At 39.7% G+C, this 22,655-nt stretch overlaps 1 protein-coding gene across 2 annotated transcripts in view; it reads left to right on the top strand.

The window, feature by feature from the left end:
• The window catches only part of LOC122798450 (TATA-box binding protein), a 1,118,497-nt gene that overhangs the window by 948,201 nt on the left and 147,641 nt on the right, over positions 1-22,655 (top strand). For both annotated transcript variants that reach the window (XM_044067383.1, XM_044067389.1), the window contains exons 6-7: positions 7,069-7,236; positions 14,025-14,119. In XM_044067383.1, the coding sequence (XP_043923318.1) occupies positions 7,069-7,236; positions 14,025-14,119 (263 nt within the window). The remainder of the gene's footprint in view (positions 1-7,068; positions 7,237-14,024; positions 14,120-22,655) is intronic.

The raw sequence follows: 22,655 nt of genomic DNA, 5'->3' as shown, positions 1-22,655 counted from the left end.
ATTTTTCCACGTGGGTAGTGTGTCATTGTGACATGTCATGTTCCTTATACACACCAATAATACCAGAATCAAACCCAAGAAAGACTCAACTGTGGAAGCACACGGTAATACACATAGAGACAATAGGCCTGAAAATATGAATGTAGAAGTTCACCAAACTGGGCATATGTTATATGACAATTTCAGATGTACTAACCAAGAACAAGAATCCAACAAGTTGACTGATATGACTGTTAATGATGACACTGCTGCAGGTGATATTGTTGCTAATTCAACATCTGAACAAGCTACTGTAAAGCCGCATGATGTACACCCTAAAGTGTGTAATGACCATCTCATGAACACTAATGCCTTAACATCTAATACCAACACTCCCCTTTTTCCTCCTCTTATTAATGTAGAGAAAGGGTTAGGCAGAACACGCTCAGAGTCGGGGGAGACAAAAAAGAAAGTTGTCCACAGAGAGATCAATGAACCAATCCCTAAAGAAAATGTGGAACCAGGTGGGAGCAACTTAGTTTGGAATTTATCTCAGCAAACGTTGATTGAAGCTGAACTGAATGTTTTAAATAAGGGACGTTCATTCATTCCTACTATTAAGAGTGAATTAACAGAGACTATGCTTGATATCAAATGTTTTATGCGAAATGTAATGTTAAAAATACAATTTACTAACAATGTACAGAATGAAATGAATATGTTTAAAAGGCCTAGTCTTTATATGCCCAATAGTCATCCCTTGGTGGAAGCTTTTGGTAAGATGGTAGAAGATGATCTTTATGATTTTTATGATAATAAATATGTAACTACATCCACTAGGAAAAAGAAATATAATTTAAATTATAGAGAATACTGTGCACTTAGAAATTTACAAAAAGATGAAACTATAGTTATAAGACTGGCCGATAAAGGAGGCCCAGTTGTCATAATGGATAAACATACCTATATAAAGAGTATGTATAGAATGTTAGAAGAAACACGGTTTTATATTCACATTGATATAACCAGGATACACCAGATACACATACAAGTTGCACTTATGTTAGAAGATCTGTTGAAAAGTGAAATTATAGATCAAAGTTTATATAACTTAGAGTAGAGTTACCTTTACTTCCAACTATACAAGGCCTACCAAAAATCCATAAGAATAATCAAAGGCCCCCTATGAGGCCTGTTGTAGCTGGGAGAGGATGGCTGACTGAACCCTTCTCCCTTTATCTTGAGAAATACTTGAGACCTGTACTAGACAGGAACATTTATATTTTAAGAGACACTAAGCACTTTCTATTGGACTTATACCAATATAGTAGCTCTGAGGCAGTCAATAGTGACACATACCTAGTTACCCATGATGTCCAGTCTTTGTTTACAGTTCTACCAAATGATGTGGATATTAATTCAGTATTGAGATACCTACACAAACACAGTGACCTTGGTGTAGAACAAATCTGATTAGCCTGTTTATTGAAACCATTCTAGAGAATGCATTCATCTTCAATAGTGGCATATTTCTACAACGTGATGGCGTGGCTATGGGCACTTGTGCCAATAGCTACACCAACATGTTTATGGCACATTGGGAGGAAGAAACATTTGTTCAATATGGAATTATATAGTCATTATGTTAAATTCTACAGATGTTTTGTAGACTATCTTTTTAGCCCTCAATGAGTCTTACAGCTATTTGAAGTTTACAGTAAATTACTCCCAAACCCAGGATAGAATATCTTGATGCGTTTGTGGAAAGACTCGACAGTGGTATGATTAATACTGGTGTCTATCAGAAAAAATGCTATAGAAACACCCTCTTACACAGGAGCAGTATGCATCCAGGATATATTTTTAAAAACATCATAAAGGGGTAAGGTATGAGAGTATCGAGGCTGAATGCCTCAGAGTCTGGTTTTTGTGATGAAATTTCTAATTTTAACAATTGAACAGTCCACCAGAACCAACACAGGTTCAGCCAAGAAAATGAAAAGAAATTCGAACCACAGTGTGCAATGTATGAATACTCAAGATCTGAAACACGAAGATTTATTCAACAAACAACAGACTAAGCATATGCTTTCACCAGCAACCTGGCTTCTTCAGAGTCCAACAGCAAAACACTCCATAATGAAAACACTCCATATTTAAAACAAGAATGCATTCTCCCCACCCATCCAATTAATCAATAAATCAATCAAACAGATAATTTCTTAAGAATACAATAACAACCAAACATTAATTTAAAAACACAATTACATAACATTTGATGTACTTATAATAATCATACACTACATATGTATACATATAAAAATATGATATAAAATTACAATTCTTCTAGATAACACTAAAGTATTTTAACTGAGGCTTTATGGTGACACATTCATTTAATCCAGGGCGCCTGGTAGCATCGAGCCTAAGCTGCCATTCCATTTCTAACCTTGCTACCCTGTTCTGTACATCACACTGAATATTAGACTTAACCCTGTCTATAATAAAAAACAGGGTAGCAAGGTTAGAAATGGAATGGCAGCTTAGGCTCGATGCTACCAGGCACCCTGGATTAAATGAATGTGTCACCATAAAGCCTCAGTTAAAATACTTAAGTAGTGTTATCTAGAAGAATTGTAATTTTATATCATATTTTTATATGCATACATATGTAGTGTATGATTATTATAAGTACATCAAATGTTATGTAATTGTGTTTTTAAATTAATGTTTGGTTGTTATTGTATTCTTAAGAAATTATCTGTTTGATTGATTTATTGATTAATTGGATGGGTGGGGAGAATGCATTCTTGTTTTAAATATGGAGTGTTTTCATTATGGAGTGTTTTGCTGTTGGACTCTGAAGAAGCCAGGTTGCTGGTGAAAGCATATGCTTAGTCTGTTGTTTGTTGAATAAATCTTCGTGTTTCAGATCTTGAGTATTCATACATTGCACACTGTGGTTCAAATTTCTAATTTTAGACAGATGCTGGTAGATAGAGGATACACACATTTAGAATTGGACCACAATCTTGAGAGTAGTATATATGAACTTCGGGCCAGTAGAGCAAGACCCTGTTTTTCGCCCCCATAAATATAATAATGTATTTTCTGATAAACTGGGAGTTCCTATGTATTTTACTTCTGATGTCAGTATATCTGACATTATTAGGAATAACTGGAAAGTCCTTATGACTGACCCACAAATTAAAAATATTGTAGGAGAAGAACCAGCATTCAGATTTAAGAACAAACAAAATCTTAAAATGATTTTGTCATGCCAGTAATACACATGTGATTCAGGATAATGTTTACAGGTACTTGTCCTTGTGGAAAATGTAATTTTTGTCACTATATCTATGATTTCAATACTTTTGTCCACCCAGATATGGGTATGAGATTTGAATTTAGTACCCATGCTGGTTAGAGGTATGACAATGTTGTCTATTTAGCTTTATGTATGACATGCCAATCATTTTACGTTGGCAAAACCAACTGGACACTTAGAGAGGATGAGAGAACATCTATACAGCATTAGAATTAAATATGACAAAAATGATGATCAAAACACATTATTACAGCAGGAGATGAACATCAATTTGTATTCATGGTTATTGACAGAATAATTCCTAATATTAGAGAAGGTGGCATTGGAAATAATACTGAAAGCAAGGAAACTAAATGGATTCTCAGATTGAGAGCTGACTGGGGCAAGGGTCTTAACGAGAGAGCCTCTATAAAACCTATTTTAAAACCAAGGAGAATATCTGTTGTGGCTAGTTAATTATGCTTTATAAGCATCAATCGCAAGACAGCCATTTATTTGAAAGAGCTGCTGCTAATGTTTCCATGCATTTAGTACTAATATCGTTTGTTTGTCTCCCTATTGATGAGGGCTCTATTATGAGATATTTCTTTCATTTTTTTATATTGATAAGTCATGGAGAGAGAATTATCTGTTCTATATTATTTCAGACATTTGTCTTCTTGGGAAGGCATAGTATGTAGGTCTATGATAATTAATTATAACTTTGTGTTTAACATGCTCTTTGGTACCATCCATCATTGTACTCTCCCAGCTTTTAGTATCTCTTATGTATTTATACCTTACGTAAGTCATGGTCCACTCGTGCTGGACCTTGTTGAGTCGTTGATGTGTATTAGTGTGTTTCCTAGGACTGATTGGTTTGGTCCAGTGAACAAGTTGCCATTATGGTTGGGCATTCAGTTTCATTTTAAATATGGTGTGGCTGTTATATAGGATGACCTTAGATATAGTCTAGGGACATGATACCATCATCTGTATTTAATATGCTCTTTGACACCTTTCACTTTCTCCCCAGTTTTTAGTATTTTTTTTATACATTAATACTTTACAAGAATCATGGTCCATTCATGCTAGACCTTGAGCCATTTTTGGTGTGTGCTGGTGTGTTTCCTGGGATTGGTTGGTTTGGCTCAGTGGATGGGTTGCCATTGTGGATGGGCACTCAGTTTCGTTTTGAATGTTGTGTGGCCATTGTATGGGATGGCCTTAGGTGTAGTGTTGGGATATGACACCATCTGAGTTGTTTGGTGTGTGAACCACATGTTTTTGCTTTTTAAGATTATCAGAGTATCTTTATATGAGACCGGGGTTGTTTAATTCATGGTTAGCTAACATTCTATACATCCATCTGCCCTGAATGTGGATTTTTGCATATATTTACATTATACCTTTGGATATTATTAAGGCATGCTGGGTATTTGTCTACACTGATTATTTTTTGTGCTAATGTTTTAGGATTAGTTAAATTTTAGATTGTTTGACATGTATTCTATTCTTGAGAGTAGCTATTTTTATTTTTGCAACTTTAAGGATCGATATATTTATATATTGATAGTGTCTCAGACTAATCCATTAGCCTCAATGATGCCTCGTCGATGGCGCCGTATACTTGGTGCCATATGGCCAGTTCACATTGGTGCTTTGGTTAGTATATGAAGTTTACAATAATTACACTATAGTGCATACAGTTTTATCAGCTTTTTATATTATTATTTGGCACATGTGTTCTTGCTTTTACATTTTCAAGGTAGGTTAGGCAGACTTAGTCAATAGTATGATATATGCCTCCTTGTTCATGGCACTATCATGCCTTATCTTGCATCTTTTATTATGTAATACATGTGGTTCTATTGGTTCTTTATTATATTATTCATATAAGAATCTATATTCCAACAAAGCATTTATTTAATGATCATTAATCCATGTGTTTAAATATCAGTTGTGTATTATGGTTGTGATTAAGGGTGAGTCTAAGTGCCCTGTTGCTTGATATTACTGGCATATGATGTCTTTATGCAACATTTTTATGGAGACATACTTTTAAATTCTTGTCATTAGTTTGTTGTATGGTCTGATGAAGCTACTAAGTGAAAGCGCTTACCGTTTATAATAAATACGTTTTTTATATATTTTTATGCCTGTGATTCTTCAAGCATTGCCATATTTGCTGACTGCTGTTGCTGTTTTTCCTTATTTGGATTTACTCATTTTATCAGCGGTCACAACATTTCCCTCTTGGGGATCGGCTGTTTTGGTGTTTTTTATGTTGACTACTAATGTATGCCTAAAGTAGTCAGAGACGAATCCCAGTCAGTGTAGCAACCTGCTTTTATTACTGTAATGGAGGGTAACCTGTTTTATGTTCTTTCTCATTTATTCTAATAACAGTGATTGCATTGTGTTGTGTTGTATGCCTGTCCACAAATTGCTCACATTTTATGTGGACAGAACCAAAATGAATAAGGAATGACCATTGTTTTTGTGACCTTTTTCTAGTAAGAGGATGCATTTGAAAGTGTGTAAAATGACTTTACTTGGATGGCTGATTGATTGCATTAAATTCAGTTATGAGTAAACCAGTAAACCTTTGCCTTCTGTGTCTAGAGCTCACTCGGCAAGGTCACTGGGTGCCTGTCAGGGTATTTTGTGTGCCAAGTTTGTGAGCTTCACTGAATACTTTCACAGGGCACCACAAAATGGATGTGACCTTTAGATGCCCGGCTTCTTCAGGGTTATAATTTTTAGCTATACATCCCATAAATGTGATTATCCAGGAGGATAAGCATAAGACTCTGTTCATTTTTTGGAGAAGGTGGAACTTGTCATACCAGATGCAAAATACTAATCATGATTATTGGATTTGGGTAAGCAGATATTCACTTCTACACACTTGCTCCTTTTACCCCGTTTCATTTTTGAAGTGGTCTAAAGGTCACTTAGTAATTATCTTTGTTTCTGCTTCACCATAGCATGGCATAACAGAGGTCCGGAGCGAGAGCTAGCTAGTTTCCAGAGCATTATGAGTAAAAGGGGAAGACACTAGTATCCTGCGAAAATTTTAGATACTTTTTGCTGTTTATCAACCTGCTAATTCAAATCCAGTGATATGGTTAGTACATAACTGTCATTTATCTCGCTCCCATTTTTTTTTCCATAAGTGCGTGTGTGTTTTATATATATATATATATATATATATATATATATATATATATATATATATATATATATAAAACATTAATTCGTTTATTTCTGCATATTTCGTTACCTTGTGATAGTCATGGTAAATAAAGTAAGAGAGCAAACTGCATTCTTGGTACTTGAATACTTCCTTTCTTCGCATGTAGTGTTAGTGTGGAAGGAGCAAGTTTAATTCTCTGTCCTTGGTTGTACAAGTAATTCAGTTTTTAAAAAAGCATTAAGAGAAACTGAATACCTCGGGGCTTCTTATCCCCTTACTTATCATAAACTTTAACGTATTTACTATGTTTGAGTGTAAAGTTGACTGCCATCAATCCCGTTACTAGTTTATTACTAAAGAAGAAGAATGTTTTAGCATCTGAGTCACACATTGTGTGCCCTTGTTTCCTTGTTTTGCACGGTTTTGGGGTCCTTTCTGTCAAATAAATGATACATTTCCCAGAAGACTGGATTTACTGTAATTTGATAGTTTGATACATAGGGGTTCATGAGGTTTGTAGTTTGATATTGTATTTCTGTGGCAGTCATGGCTTTATGTTTTGCTTACTTATTTTGTTTTTCAGTGAGGAGCAATCCAGGCTTGCAGCAAGAAAGTATGCCCGGGTTGTGCAGAAATTAGGATTCCCAGCCAAGTTCTTGGATTTTAAAATTCAAAATATGGTGGGCAGCTGTGATGTGAAGTTTCCAATCAGACTAGAAGGACTTGTACTTACCCACCAGCAGTTTAGCAGGTAAATTACACATACATTTGAATGTCAGTTACTGAGTCATTAAGGAAAACCAGTTTGTGGTCAGAAAGTACTGTGTATGTCTTGTCATTTTTAAAGTGGTAATATTACCTCCTTAGGGTTCATTAAAAAAATCTGTAGTGCAGAATGTTGACGTGCATTGTCATGTATTGTAGCAAAATGATAGGTGTGACCATAACTCTCAACTTTGTCTCCAAAATGTGGAATACTACCTGGCATAATGTGCAACAAGTGGGTAAAATCTTGGACACTTACTAACACCTTACTAAGAACTTCAATAAAGAATTTCACAGGATGGTTAAGTGTGTTAATTTATACTTTTAAAAAAGTTTTTTTTTGATAGAGGGATTTGTGATGTATGTATGTTTTTGATGGAGGTGGGATACTATATAGGAATAATACGGTAATTAGTGAAGTGAGCTAGTGTGATTGTACAAAGCAGTAGCAGTTCACTTGCTTTCATTGTAACTTGAGATGGTGAGAGTTTAGATGTTGAGGTAGAAGGTCGTGGGGTTTGGTAAGATGATGGCTGTATGGTATATTAATGAAAGTAGTATGAGAACGTGAGAGAGAGAGGTGTGTGTAAAGGGTGGGAAGATGTTTTAAGGGTAGTATATGGATAGGTTGTCTGCAGAAAGCTGTATGGTATGTGTTTGTAGGCAGGTCAAGGTGAAGAAGTGAGTAGCGTATAGAAGAGGGAGGATACTAAAATTTGTATTGATGAGAAGGATAGAAGTTCAAAGTAGCAATATGAGTATTTTTCTAAATAAGTGCTTTTATGGTATTGGTATGTATTTGTGTGTTTGTGTGTGTGCGTGCACGCGTATGTATATATGGTGGATAAATGTGTGCATATGTATATATTCTAATCTACAGGTGGGCGTGTGAATGGATGGATAAAAGTTTTGGTAAGCAGGAACGTTTATGAAAAAAGTAGATTGAAAATCTGAAGAAGTCTGTGGAATGGGTTGCAGCAGGAACGTACAGAGGATAGAAATTGTGTGTGTTCGATGTATGTGTCTTTAAGGGGTTGGTAATGTATACTAAATTGTAGGAGAAGTTAAGAGGGAATAATTGTAAGGGTCTGGGAGTGGCTGGGGAATTAGGGGTGGGAGGAGAGCGAAGCAGACAGATTAAAAAAAAAATCAGACTAGCAGGAGACAGTCTGTCTATGCAAGCAATTTTAGCATAAGTAATGGTAAAGAGACCCATTTAAAATGTAAATTGCTAATAGAATAAAAGTGCGTATTTATTAGTTGGGGACGTGCAAACTCATTCCTAGTCTAATTTAAATTCGCTAACAGTAGATAAACTATTAAAGTGGGGAGGGGGGGCAGTCACAGATGTTTTCCTTAGCCTGAACTGATGCAGTTGCTTTTACAAGCAATTAACTGATAAGAAGATGCAAGCCTTGCTACAAAGTAATTTATCAGGGACTACTAGCTCAGTTACCAAATAACAGTAAAGACATACAGAAGAGTTAACTTGTATTTTCAACTTTACATGCCTTTTGCAAGTTGAAAAAGGATAGTAGAAAGTTGTACTAGGGCAGTTCAGTGGTAGATCTGCAAAGCCTTGTTGTGTTTTGTAAAAGAAGCCAAATGTAGATTGAAGTAACTTTTTGCAAGTTGAAAAAGGAAAGTACATGGGTGTACTCAGGGGATGCAAGCCGTGCAAAGCCTTGTGTTTTGTAAAAGAAGAAACCATCTGTAGATTGAGGTAACTGGCTGTAAGGAAAAGACAAGCGGCTGCTTGTAGATTGGTTGATTTAGGGTTTATAATTGGCATTTGGCCATATGTAAGTACTGTGAAGAAGCTCATTTAATTGTTCTGAAGAAGTCTATAAAATAAGATGAAAGCGCTGATCGGGTATTTTTGGGTAATTTGTAGGGTTTCTGGTGTATGTCTTTTCTGGAGTTGGCTGACTTACAGGATTCATTTTTTTTCCCCGGATTATTGAAGGAAAGGTTAGAGGTTATTTGTGTGCATCACTGCTGCAGTCATAACTACTGGAAAGTCTGTCATAGGCTGAGGTTCTATACTTAGTCATACCTTGAGCTGAGCACACTTCCCCCCTCTGCAGGACTAATGTAACCTTACTTTTAGAAGTCTTCACAGTCTTGGAATAAAGGTGATATCTGCTGGCATTATCTTTGGTACTTTTTGCCTCTGAAAAAAGGAAAGTGTATCTCTGATCTAAGAATGTATACATACTAGGCTTGAGTCGAGAACTTTGGCTGTGAGGGGGATACTTCACAGGTAAAGTTCAAATTCCTGAGAAAAAACTCCTAAGAGGAGCATCTTTTGATGTACCTACAAGCTGGGGACTTTTAAGGAAGGGAATGAAGGTCAAATTGAGGTCCTTTTACACCAGGATGGGAAACTGGTCTTGTGGTTTATCTTTTGTATGGATCAGAACCATATTCCTCAAAACTGAATGAATGGGACTGCATGGGTAGCAACAGTCACTGCAGACACTGAGCCAGATCAGTCTATAAGGACAGGATGGGTGCCACTTTAGCACTAGTTGTCCCTGAAAGGTTGACGTAGTAACAGGAAAAGAAGGTAGTCTCATGCCCAACTGTAGTGAAGTGAAACTAAAAATTAGTATGGCCATAAAAAATGCTTGACAGCATGTCCATACAGTAAGGGGGTGCTGCACACCTGAATGTGCTTTTCAAGGTTATTGTTGCACTGTATGCAGCATTCCTCAGACTTGACACTGAATCCAATGCTCCCATTGGTATGTACCTAACCGGGCGCATCTAAGAATTGAGTGTCCACAGACGTTAGCCAGTAAAGAATGCAGGGCATAAATAACTTGATATATGCAGAAAACTTCTGTCTCTGTAATCTGTCTCCTACAGGGTGCTGGCATACAAGGCATTGTTGTACCCCACGTTGATGGGCCTCCTGCATGTCCGCAAAACAAACCATACCAGAAGTACCCATTCTAAAGACTTAAAACCTTGCCTGTGGTATAAATAAGGCCTGCTGAAGAGACATGTATGTCTCTTCAGATTTCCCTTTCTCTAGAACAGGCTCTTCATCCATGTGAAGCAGAGTTCCTCTCAAGCCCATTTCAACTGCATCTTGGACAGTTGGATGGGGAACAGGAAATTCATCCCTGGTTTGGCACCTGCCTCTCTAATGGACAGAGGCAGCCTGTAAATGGTTCATCACCCAGTCCCTTGCTCATTTCATTTCACAAACCCCTGCTTACACTTACCAAGGGTGCCAGAATTTGTCTGATTTGGGATATATAGCTAGGCTTAAAAGGCCCCAGTGGTCACTAGTGTAGTACACACCTACGAACCTATGAATCTTCAGTGAGACTTTAAACTAAGGTTCCATTTACCTGAGTTGGTTGCAGCTCAGGTGGAAGTCAAAGATCGCACAGTACTTATTGAAGAAAAAAAGTGGGAAGTTAGCCAGCACCCTGGCTAAATTTTTCCTAGTCAGTATGGAATAACACCTTGTGTCTCCCCAGAAAAGAGGACACTGGCCTAATGCAGCTAACTCAGTCAACTAAGAGTAAATAAAATGTATTTAATTCAGAAGAAAGGTGCTTTGGTCTCAGCATAAACAGCCAGTCATTTGGAAACAGAGAAGGAAGTTCACCACCGCTGAAGGGAGAGTTAGTGTGGTGGTCTCCCTTATGAGCACCGCTCCGAAATCTTGCATATGAAAAAAAATATCAGGGCCATGGTGTGTACTCAGTCATGCATAAATGAAGAGATGTATATTCAAAAATATGACTATACAGGGAATGACACAACTTTACAAGAATAAGAATTCAAAGTGGACCTTGCCAAATTCAAGGCAAGAAGGGAGGATTGGAGTTTCAATACTAGAAGAGCCCATGACAGGACAGCAGTGTCAAAGGAATGACCACAGCTGGCATTAAAGCCAAGACCAAGCTGATGAGAAGCTCATGCAGAAAAAAAAAAGATGATGGTCTTTCACAGTTGCAGTAATTATACTTTGGTTTTCCTGACCTGTAGAAGCCAGATGTTGATCAGAGTACCTTTTACCTTTCCCCAGGCCCAGTTGATGTCCTTCTGTCCAAGTATAAAGGGTGATCTGTTGGCAGCTTTTCTCAGCTCTTCATTGCTGTTGGAGCCCAAAGCATCTGAGTCTAATAGTATGTCTGTCCAAAGCCAGAAGACTGCAAAAACTAAATGCCCCAATACAGGAAAAAATTATCATACATGTCTCATAAATCATGGAGTATTTAGCAAATTGAAAGCGAATTTCACAACTGGGTTTCCACTCTTCAGCCTGAGCCCAGAGCAGGACATGCTCATCTGTCCCCATTGCACTAATTTTAACAGCTGTGCCAGTCGGCATAGGTCTGAGACCTTACAGGAATAATTAAGGCAGCAAAATGTATATTGGTAAACTGCGCCAGCAACTGCTGGGACCCTCTGTTAATCTCCCACAAAAAAGAAGCATCATAGAGAAGAGTGATAGAGATCATGATGATGCCCATACACCCATTCAGTTTCCAGCAGCCCTCCCAGGCTTGAGATGGCCAAAAGAGGTGAGGTGATTTCGTAGTCCTCTCTGATAACTTCACACATGCTGCTGAGGCCTTTGGCAAGACGTTTGTTAAGATCTGTCTAGATGCTGCCATTCCTGCTGAAGCATCAATGTCTGCTCAGGCTTACTGCCATTTATCATTTGGGTCTCGAGCTGCTGAGCAAGCACTGGCTTCTGACACCTGGGTCATCATTACTGAAGAATAGAGTGGAATTCCCAACATCTGTGCTTGTGAGAAGATCCCAGGAAATTCTGTTCAGTTTTTAGCCAGCCACCCACCCAGGACCTGAAGCCTCCCAACCCAACACCACACCCAAGTATGTGTCTAAGCCTCAAGACAAAGAACCCAGTCATCAGCTTGCCCTGGCTGTAGCCACCTGGGCATCAGTTTCACTATTTCCAGGTCCACTTGCAAGACTTATTCAACCTTGTGAAGCATCTTCTAGATTTCATGAGATCCAGGCAGTTTGACTCTGAAAAGCAACCTGCTCCAGGAATCTCACCTGTCAGGAGGCAGAAGAACCCCTCCCCACAGGAGTTTTCAGATTCCTGTGATTCTGTTGAGGACAGGTGTCATATGTTGACTAAATTGTTACAGGGTCTTATGCCACCTCAGTCAGATGTTACTCTTGCCTCAGCCTCACCACCCAAGGATCTCTCCTTTGGGGAGACTCTTAATAAAATGAGAATCCTTCATCTGTAAAGCTCATGAGCATAGCCATTCCAAGAAATTATTTAGGCAGTTTCCTGGTCATATTGGAAGTAGTGAATGATGCGTTTCAAGACTATTAATGCCAGTGCACTGAAGCAGATTGTAGAACTTCACACTAGAGAGTCTAATGTCCTTGACCTGGTCCTTACAAATCTAGCCCTGCCTATAGCCTGTCCTACATCTCCTAATCATCCCTGGTTAAATCTGATCACTGATTGGTCATGTCTGTTAGGCTTATTTCTGTTACCCCATCAATAAATGAAACCATCTTTACGGACTTATTTGTGGCAAACCTAGTTCATCTTGTATGTCAAATTCCCAAAGATCCCTTGCAAGTAGATGCTATTGAGCAGGCAACTGTTTTCACCTTTGACTTTTGCCAGCACCTCAACATCTGCATAGGTAAGTCAGTACCTGTCTGCCATAAATGTAATTGTAAATTCAGAAATAAACCTCTGGTGAAACACCTGTATAAATAAACTGTATAACAAAAGAAGGAAAATGACAAGTTGCAAGGAATTCTTATCCCCATAGCTTAAGACTACATTGAAATATGCCAGCAAGAAACTTAAAGGCACTCTTAGAAAATGTAAAGCAGAGTATGAAGTTAAGGTTGACAGTGATTTCAAAGGATACTCTTGCCTTTATTTTCTGACAAAGCTGAAGAATGTCCAACAATGCACTGAGCGCATATGTTAAAATAAAGTACTTCATGGGACCAGACAGCATACCAGCTTGCATTCATATTAGTGCCAGATGTGCACTGTTTGATCCTCTGCTTAAACTGTTCAGCCTCATCCTGTCTGGAGAACAACCACTGTCACTTCCCTACAGAGGGATGGCCACTTTACAAACCCAGGTAATTGAAGCCATGGAACGAGCCATAGCAAAACTCATTTATGCAGCAGGCAGCTGAAGTAGACCAAACAGAGTTTAGTTTTGTGAAGGGCAAGTCCTGCCTTCTGAATGTAATAAACATCTTTGAAAATGTTAGAGGCTCTGGGTAGTTGTCACTGTGTGCGCACTGCTTATCTTGACCTGGCCAGGGTTTTTGATACTGTTTCCCACTCTGCAGTTACTCTGGTCATCTTTCAATGTAGTTGAATGTTTTTGACCGAATACTGTAATTAAATCAAAAGGTGCTTCAACAAAGTATTAGTTTAAGGGTGTGCACACTTATGCAAGCAGCATATTGTACTTTTTTTTTATATTTTCCCATTTTTCAGTTGAATTGTACAGGTTATAGGTCACATTAAAGGTGGGAAAAGTTTTGAAATTATTTATTGTGGTCTCATTTTTTTATATCACAAAAACCTGGCGTTTTAACAGGGGCGTGTAAACTTTTTATATCCACTGTATGTGTGTGTGTGTGTATATATATATATATATATATATATATATATATATATATATATATATATATATGCTGCTGGAGTCCCTTTCTTTGAAATGTATTAAGTATTTATTTATTTATTTTTTATGAATCTTCTAATTTTAATCTGTTGTCATGTTTCAGTTATGAACCAGAATTGTTTCCTGGTCTAATCTACAGAATGATCAAGCCTAGAATTGTCTTGCTCATTTTTGTGAGTGGAAAAGTAGTGTTAACAGGTAAGTTGTTTTAACTGTGATAATATGATGCTTTTAGCGTAGCTACAAATTGTACAGTTTTTTTTCAGCCTTCATCCATTTTAGACCAGAGTGTTTAGTTTATCTAGCATGTACTAGCAGAGGTATGGCTTCTTTTAGTCACATTAATGTTTTATGTTTCAAAGTAAACCTAGATGTTGGTGGCCCCAGGCAGATGTGTGCTGATGCACAGAATCCACCTAGTCTCCATTCACATCTTCTCGAGAGGTGACAACAAAGACTGTATATTTTTGAGTGTTTAGTCTGTGTATTTTCTTTATATGATTTACTCTTGTGTTATACCAGTGTTAAATGTAATGTTATCTTCTGAATTTAAAAGTTCTAGGTTGGTCAGGAAACGCGCACTGTTTTCTAACATGTTCTAAAGTGTTGACTGAGATTGAACTATGCAAGGAGCTGAAAACTAATCTTTGTATATGTTAAGAAAAACAGGTCAGAGTTTTCTTGAGTGAGAGCAGTGACTGAGTAGATTGCTGTGTGAATATTTGTTTTTATACTTTTACCTCCCTCTATCTGTCTGTTGTAATTTTTAATCCTCATGTCTCTTGATATGTCTGTACTGGGTTCCTCTGGACTTGCCAGAGGTAGTTTTGGCGAAGGTAAAAAGACTGAAGTATGTTTGCCAAGACTACTTTAATTGACAATGGAATTTGCCTCTTTCTCCACTAGTGTGTGTGACCTTGGAGCTGGTATGTATAAGTTTGGGATTATTCCGCTATATGGAGGTGCAGAGTGGCTTAAACCCTGCCAAAAAATGTTCCTCAGATGTCTGTCAAAACTGCCTTCAGTGAGTCAACATGAATCGTCTGTACCTTATGGAAGTTCAACTTCCAACAGCTCTCCCACTCTTGTCTTATGTTCTACTCCTGATTTTTGCAAGAGCATATTGTGGGAGTCATTTTCTTAAAATGATTAAATGTCAGTTGTCCTTCCATTTGTAGTTTCACATGTGCTAGTTACAACTTTAAATGTCCCTTCCATCGTTTTAAAATCTGTGATTGTAGGAGTCATTATTGGGTAGTTGTAAACAGATGTAATGGAACACGCAGTTGTTTTAAAACTAAACCTTACTGTAGAATTTGCCATTTTTTTGTGGCCCTTTGACAAATGTTCATTTAGGTTTTAATTTTGAAGCCTATCTTATTTAAGCAAGTGAGAAAAAAATGGAAGACCTTTCCATTTTGTGGATACCTCCCATTGCTCAGGGACGTATGATGCAAAGGTCATATCTAAAAGAATGAGCTTCAGATACTAAAAGCTTTTGACTCTACCCAGGTAGTCTTTTTCTTAGACCTCAAATTTTAACTCGTGCTGTGTACCATGACTACTTAGGTTCATAGGTAATTGTTAGGCAAATGGCACAAGAGCCTTTACAAGCTTAGCCAATATTACCCGGTATATGACAATGTTGTATCTTAATTCCCCAGATATGGGATGGGGTAGTATCAGGGTAGTGTGTTTTTTTGAGTGTTGGAGCCCAGAGCCATTTTACAGACTGCCTCTGTCCATTTATCTCAATTCTTTTTGAAGAGAGTGAGGGGACACGCTTTGTTTTACAAAGGTGGAAAGTTTATTCCATAGATGAGGTAGGCTTTGAGATACAAATCTGTCTCCAGAAAGTTCTGTTGAGTCACAAGTAAGGTTCAGGTCCATGGAACGCATTACCCTTGTATAATTTTTCTTGGGAATATGTAACATTTTCATCAGGGCTGGATTAGAGTGCCTTGTAGGTCAGGCATAAGTCCCCTCTCAGTAAATGATATGTAACTAAGTAAAGGGATAGAGCCTTTAGTTGGTCTGCATAAGACATATGTCTTACACTTTTTGTATTTTTTTTTTTTTTTTAAGTGAGAAACATCTGAGGCCGCTCCAGGTGGTGTAAGTGCCTGGTTAGGTTAGTGCAGAAGGGAGCATTTTCCTTGATTTTATGGGCCTGATGAGGGCCAAGTACAATTGCATGCAACTTCCTTTGATCTTGATGCCATGCCTTTACCTGTGAAGGTGTGCCACTCTATGGCTACCTTATAGTCAAAGTTTAGGTTAGTATCACTCTGTTTACCTAGGTCCCTCGCTACTGGGTCTACTTTTAGGGGTGTGCTATTCATATTATAATTTGCTGGGATATCTCATTTACCAGATAGTATAATTATTCATTTTTTAGCATTTAGTCCAAGATCATGGTTTTGTTAAGAGTCATTTATTTTTAGGCCTATTTATAGGATGTAAGCATCCTTTGGGGATTCAGTGATTTCTTCCAGCATACAGTCAGCAAAACCGGTGAGCCACAAGCCCCCAACATTGGCCTTCACTTCAGAGAATTGTATACCAAACAGCCCTGTGAGACACGCTAATAACAGGGTTCTTATTGGAAGTGGATGCACCTATCCAGGCAACATGTGTCCTATCAGTGAGCCAGTTGGTTATCCATGTGACACTATAGAGATTTATGCCTAACTCAGTAAGTTTATCTATGGTCCCAGAGTGGGGTTGCGTTGCTTGAATAGAGGCTACTGAACTGTTGACATGTCCAGTAAAACTGGAAGGGTGTTTAACAAGTTCCTGGTCAGAGGATTTTATTTTTTTCTGTGTCTGTGAAATCGGACTGTAGCAGACTAACTTTTGGGTCAAAATTGTGTAATTTCAGGGTTACTGGGGAATCCCAAGAAGGGATATCTGTAAAATTAAAATCAGTTTGCGTTTTTAAAAATTATTCTGGAATCGCATGGGAGAATACCTGAAATATTAAAAATCAGTTTGCATTGTCAGTATAACGAGAATACTTGCTGTTAATACAATTAAAAAAAAACATTTTTTGCATATTTCTTTTAGCTGTTGTGCAAGTAGTTGCAAGCTTCCGCTGAAAATGTGTACTTGGAAGACTATATAATTGGGGTTTGCTGCATGAATGTCACTTGCTCTTTTCCCTCATCTCTTTGGTTAACTGTCACTGTTGCCTAACTTTGGGAGTGTTTATGCATCTAAGACTTAGTGCAACCAAGAATTAAGAGAAGTTTAGGAGTTTTGCCATGTAGTTCCTTATTTGATTTAGTGTCACCCCCTGAAAAGAGGCAGTTGTGTCTGGTTTAATCAGTTAAAGTAGCTCTTCTGTTTCATAGCCTTCTGTTTAATGGTAGTCACTCCGAAAATTGCCTTTATCTGCATTGCCTGAGTTTTGTTTCCTTCACTAATGTCTCCAGCAATAGAGGAAAGTAGTCGTATTTATACATTAGTTACAAACAGCTTTCCTGACTGGTATTTGAAGTTACTACTGCACTGTACTGACACACTCTCTCCTTGAGTGGTTCCTGCTGCTTACTGACCCTAAATGTAGTTAAATATTTATCCTGCAGAGGGGGAAAACAAAATACCACCAGAGTCAGAATTGTTGTGACTGCAGAAAGAATTTCCATTTATTTGTTCATTATCAGGCACAATGTCTAACTGAGACTGTAGGAACTGAGTTTACTGGGTTGAAGACTGGAGCCAAGTCTTTAATAAGAGGCAGAAGTTTCTGTCCAGTGGACTTAATTGGTTAACAAATGTGTATATATTTAAAAAAAAAAAAAAAAAAAAAGGATGAAATGGGACAGACAGAAAAACAAATCTGACCTTGTCAAAAATTGTGTGTATGCAGAAAGTGGAGTTACTGCTGCACAGCTAGAAGTAGTAACTTGGGGAAGAATGTGTGCAAGATAAAATGTGTGTCAGTTGAAGTCGCAAATAAAAATAGAAGGCGTTGCACCAGTAATGGATATCAGTGACCCATATGAGGAAGTACTGAGGATGTACTGTAACAAAAAAATATGCTCCTGAAGCTTAAATTCAAGCTTTGCACAGTTGATGGCTTTATAAGAAGTGTTCTGCATTTATTAAATTCTGCAGCATCTGTGCTAGAAAAATAATTTTTGGAAAGATGTCTAAAAGCAGAAACAGGTGTGTGAACACATGCAAATAAAAAGTGAATAGTGGCAATGAAGACTTAATACAGCAAAAGCCTCAAAAAATGTGACCGGCATATGCAGGTCAGTCTTTTAGAAGTTAATTCTGAGAATCTGACCATTGGTGAAGTGTGTAATGTGTTTAAACCTTCTCCTCTTAATGCACCACCCTGCAAAAGATTTCCCAGGAGCCATCCAGAAGATCCCCCAGACCAGGAAGGATCCACATCTATTTCAGAATATTTTTAGTCAAGGGACTTCAGGCCTGTATTAGACTTAAAAGACCTGTACTCTATGTAAAAAGACAAAGTTCTGATTGTCACTGTACAGTCAATCCTTCCATGTATAGAAAAGGACATTGGATGTGTTCAGTAGGCCTTCAAGATGCTTACCATTAATAATCGCATTGTTAGGTAAAACTGATGTACTTCATTTGTCTTCAACCTGTGGGTCTGTGGATCTACATCAGATCTGACATGGCTGCATTTTCCAGCTACAGCTCTGAGCTCCATGCTCCTCTCCTTACCCATAATGCCCCCGGTCTCCCTTCTCACTTCAGATAGAGCTTGCTGCCTAACAGGTAATCAGACACCCAACCCAATGATACCTTATCAAACACGAATCGTCACAGTAAGAACCTTAGCCTGGACAGGAGCAAGGATCCCAACAATAATCTTCCAATACAAAGGACATGTCATATCCCAAAGGATAAGGTTAGGGGGAAGGAGGGGAGGGACGGTTGAAGACAAATGAAGTAGAACTATTCAGATGGAACGTTATGGTGAGTACATAACTTCTTTATCTGAAGTTTACTTCATTTTCTCTTCATCCTGTGGAACAGAGTCCCTAGCTACCAAACTCTTGGGAGGCCCTCATGGAAGGATATTCATGAGCACCGCAGAACCAAAGGATGCTCTATTTCTAGAGACCAAATCCAGTTTAGAATGAGAAATAAGTGTGAGATGATGCCCAAGTTGCTGCTGAACAAATATCCTGAGAGACCCTAGACCAAAAAGACACTGACATTGCCATAGATTGGGTCAAATGAGCCTTTACTTTTCCTGGTAGAGACTAACCTCTTTCTGAATAAGCCTGGCCAATGCATTGTGAAATCCAGCAAGCAATTCTCTCATTTGAAACAGGTTTAGCAAAGAAGTGCTTGGCATAGGGCACAAAAAGTTGTGAAATGGTTTAGTCCTATGAAGATAAAACCTCAACTGCCTATGTACATACAGTAAATGTAATTTGTATTCCCCTTTGTTCTGGTAGTTAGGAAAAAATACTGGCAAATTGATGGTCTGATTAGTTTCCAAAGCTACTTTGGGAAGGAAGGACAGGTTAGTGTGTAGCGACGCTCTATCTTTTATGTAAGACCATATAAGGGACTTATAGAAAGAGCCTGAAGCTCAGACACCCTTCTAGCAGATGTGATGGCAACCAAGAAGGCAGTTTTCCAAGTCAAAAATTGTAGATCGACAGATGCAGCAGAATCAAAGGAGGGAGAAACCAGTGCCTGCAACAGTAAGGTGAGGTCCCACCGTGGTATTGAGTTCTTAAATGGGGATCTGAGAAGAAAAGCGCCTTTGAGAGAGGTTTTACAAAGTTTAGAGGAAGCCAATGAAGATATGTTTACCTTGACATGAAAACTGGAGATGGCTGCTAGCTGGACTTTCACTGTAGCGGAACTAGCGCCCTGTTGAAAAATGCTAGCTAGAAAATCTAAAACTGCTGAAAGCAGAGAAATGTTTGTCTTTTCGGCTTTTTTCCGGTAAGGGGTCACCACAGCGGAACTCCGGTCCGCTAATGATTGGCAGTAGATTTTTACGAAACGCCGAGGTGCCAGCTCGACGCCCAACCTTCAACGAAGGCACGCCCATTTACACACGCATGTCTTTCGAATGCTACCCAACCGCGGGGAGGACATGCAGACACCACACAGAAGGCACTCCCAAGCCATGCCGAGAATCGAACGGGAGAACATCTTGCTGTGAGGTAACAATGCTACCGCCGTACCACTGCGGCATTTTGAAAGCCGAGAAATGAAAGGATCCAAAGACCTTTGATTGGCCCATATAGAAAAACATTTCCATTTACTACAGTAGACTTTTCTGGTAGACAATTTGAGCCACTACCAGAATGGACTTAACAGGAGATAACAGACCGGAAGTCCTAATAATCATGGGAACTGGAGCAACCAAGCTGTGAACTTCAGACTGTCCAGATCTGGATGAGGGATCCCAGAGGGATATGATAGCATATCTGGGACCGGATCCAAGGTCCATGGTGGAACTAGATGAGACCTGAGTAAGGGAAACCTAACCTGTTGAGGGCAGAATGGGGCGATGAGGATCACGGTGCTCCCCAGCCTTTGGGCTTTCTGTAGAAACTTCGACATAAGGGGAAAGGGAGGATATGCATAAAGAAGCTGGGGGGCCAAGCATGAATCAGAGCATCTCTGGGGACTTCCCCCTGCCGGGGGTCCAGAGCAAAAAACTCGCTGCATTTCACATTGGAAGGAGATGAGAAGAGATCGCAGCACGGACGACCCCACTCTAGAAAGATCTGTTCCACTACTGAGGGATTCAGAGACCACTCTTAAGGCATCAGGATCGATCTGCTGAGCCTGTCCGACAAAATGTTGGATTGTCCCGGGATGTGCGTTGCTACCAGAAAATGGTAGGTGGAGATTGCCCATTCCCACACTCTCTCATGGCCTCTCGACATAAGGGATAAAAATTGGTTCCCCCTTGTTTGTTGATATACCAGACCACTGACATGTTATCTGTCTGAATTGCAATCTTTCCCAGAGGAAGATGAGCATGAAGGGCCTGCAACGCAAGAAGAACCACTCCTCTCTACAACATTGATGTGCACATAGGTCTTGGAAGGGGACCACGTGTCTTGGATTGTCCTTCCTGAACAGTGACCCCCCCCCCCAGTAGGGAGACGTCCGTGGTCGCCGTAGTCTTGGGGAAAGCAGGTTGAAATGGACGGCCCTTGAGGAGATCCGGGGACTGAATCCACTACCAAATGGAGTCCCTGCACACATTTGAAATTCTCACTGGAAAAGACAGTGGAAGGTCTAACGGTGACCACTAAACCACCTGTGTCCACTGCAGCACCCTCATATGAAGGCACTCCATAGGAAGAAGATTTATGGTGGCCGCCATAGAACCTAGAGCCCTTAACACTGCTTAGGCTGTTGGTAAATGGGTCAGAAGAATGTGCAAGATGTGTAACCTCAAACTCCGTATCCTGTTTGTGAGGAGCACCTTTGTTTGTATTGTGTCCAACCATGACCCAATGAAGTCTAAAATCTGACCTGGGAGAAGAGCAGATTTGTTCATGTTGATTGTAATGCCCAACTTGTTGGCAAGCTGAAGGAAGGAGTCCCTAGCTTGACATAGTAGATGTTCTGAAGGGGCAGCAAAGAGCCAATCCTCCAGGTACAGAAAGACCTGAACGCCCTGAAGCCTCAGGTGAGCCGCTACTACCACCCTTACCTTGGTGAACACATGGTGGGGGGGCTGTGGTGAGACCAAAGGGGAGGGCTCGAAATCGGAAATGATTGGCTCCCAACCGGAGGCGAAGGAACCTTCGGGAGCGCCTGTCCATCTTGATGTGATCGAACACATCCAGTCTTTGGCCTTCAGATATGGCAGGATAGATTGAATCATGACCATCAGGAATTTTGGCTTGGTTACAGATAGGTTCAATTTGGACAGATCCAATATTGGTCTGAGGTCCCCTGTCTTTTTTGGCACTAAAAAAAGAACCTGTAATAATCCCCGTATCTGAACTGGTCTGGGGGGACCAGTTGGATGACTCCTTTTCTTAGCAGTGAGTCTACCTGCACTGCTGCCTCCTCCCGCTGTGTGGGTGGAGCGTCTGGGAGAGCTTTGTTGGATGGGAGAGGATCCTTGAACAGAACAAAATATCCTGTGGCTGACTCGCAGCACCCACTGATCTGTTTTGATGGACTCCCATGCTAGTGGGTAAAGTGACAGTTGACCCCCCCCCCCCCAACTGCCTCCAGAGATGGATAGCCGGGCAACCCCTCAGGGCTGCTGCCCAGGTTTATCAGAGAAAGTTTCTCGGGACCGGAAATTCCTAAGACCCCCTCTGCCTCTAGGGCGGCATCTATCATATCCCCCTCTACCTCTGGGGGAAGGCGAGTCCTGAGTGTCCCTGGAAAACACCTGAGACTTGCGGAACCACATCTTCTTCTGGACTTGCTGGTTCCTGGAAAAGGACCTTAGAGGAGGTGAGAAGCAGATTCCAGTGTCAGTGTCTTCCATCCTCCTCACTCTGGACCAAAGTCTGTCTGACAGTCTTCCCAAAAAGGGAAGAACCATCATAAGGGGTGTTGGTAAAAGACACCTTGAAGGGCTCCGAGAACTGACATAAGCGGAGCCAGATGGGAATGTCTGACCCCTATGCCTGTGCGGCTCACTCCGTGGCATGGAAGAGCAAACACATAAATGTGTTGGCTACAGATTTTAGGGTGGCCATTCATGCATCGAACGTCTTCCTGTCCTCTGCCGAAATGGACGCTGTGG

Source organism: Protopterus annectens, chromosome 1.part0, assembly GCF_019279795.1.
Source record: "Protopterus annectens isolate FY-2018-M chromosome 1.part0, PAN1.0, whole genome shotgun sequence".
In the NCBI taxonomy this organism is placed as follows: domain Eukaryota; kingdom Metazoa; phylum Chordata; order Ceratodontiformes; family Protopteridae; genus Protopterus; species Protopterus annectens.
The sequence above is the reverse complement of the archived record's forward strand: the minus strand, read 5'-3'. Positions and strand labels throughout refer to the sequence as shown.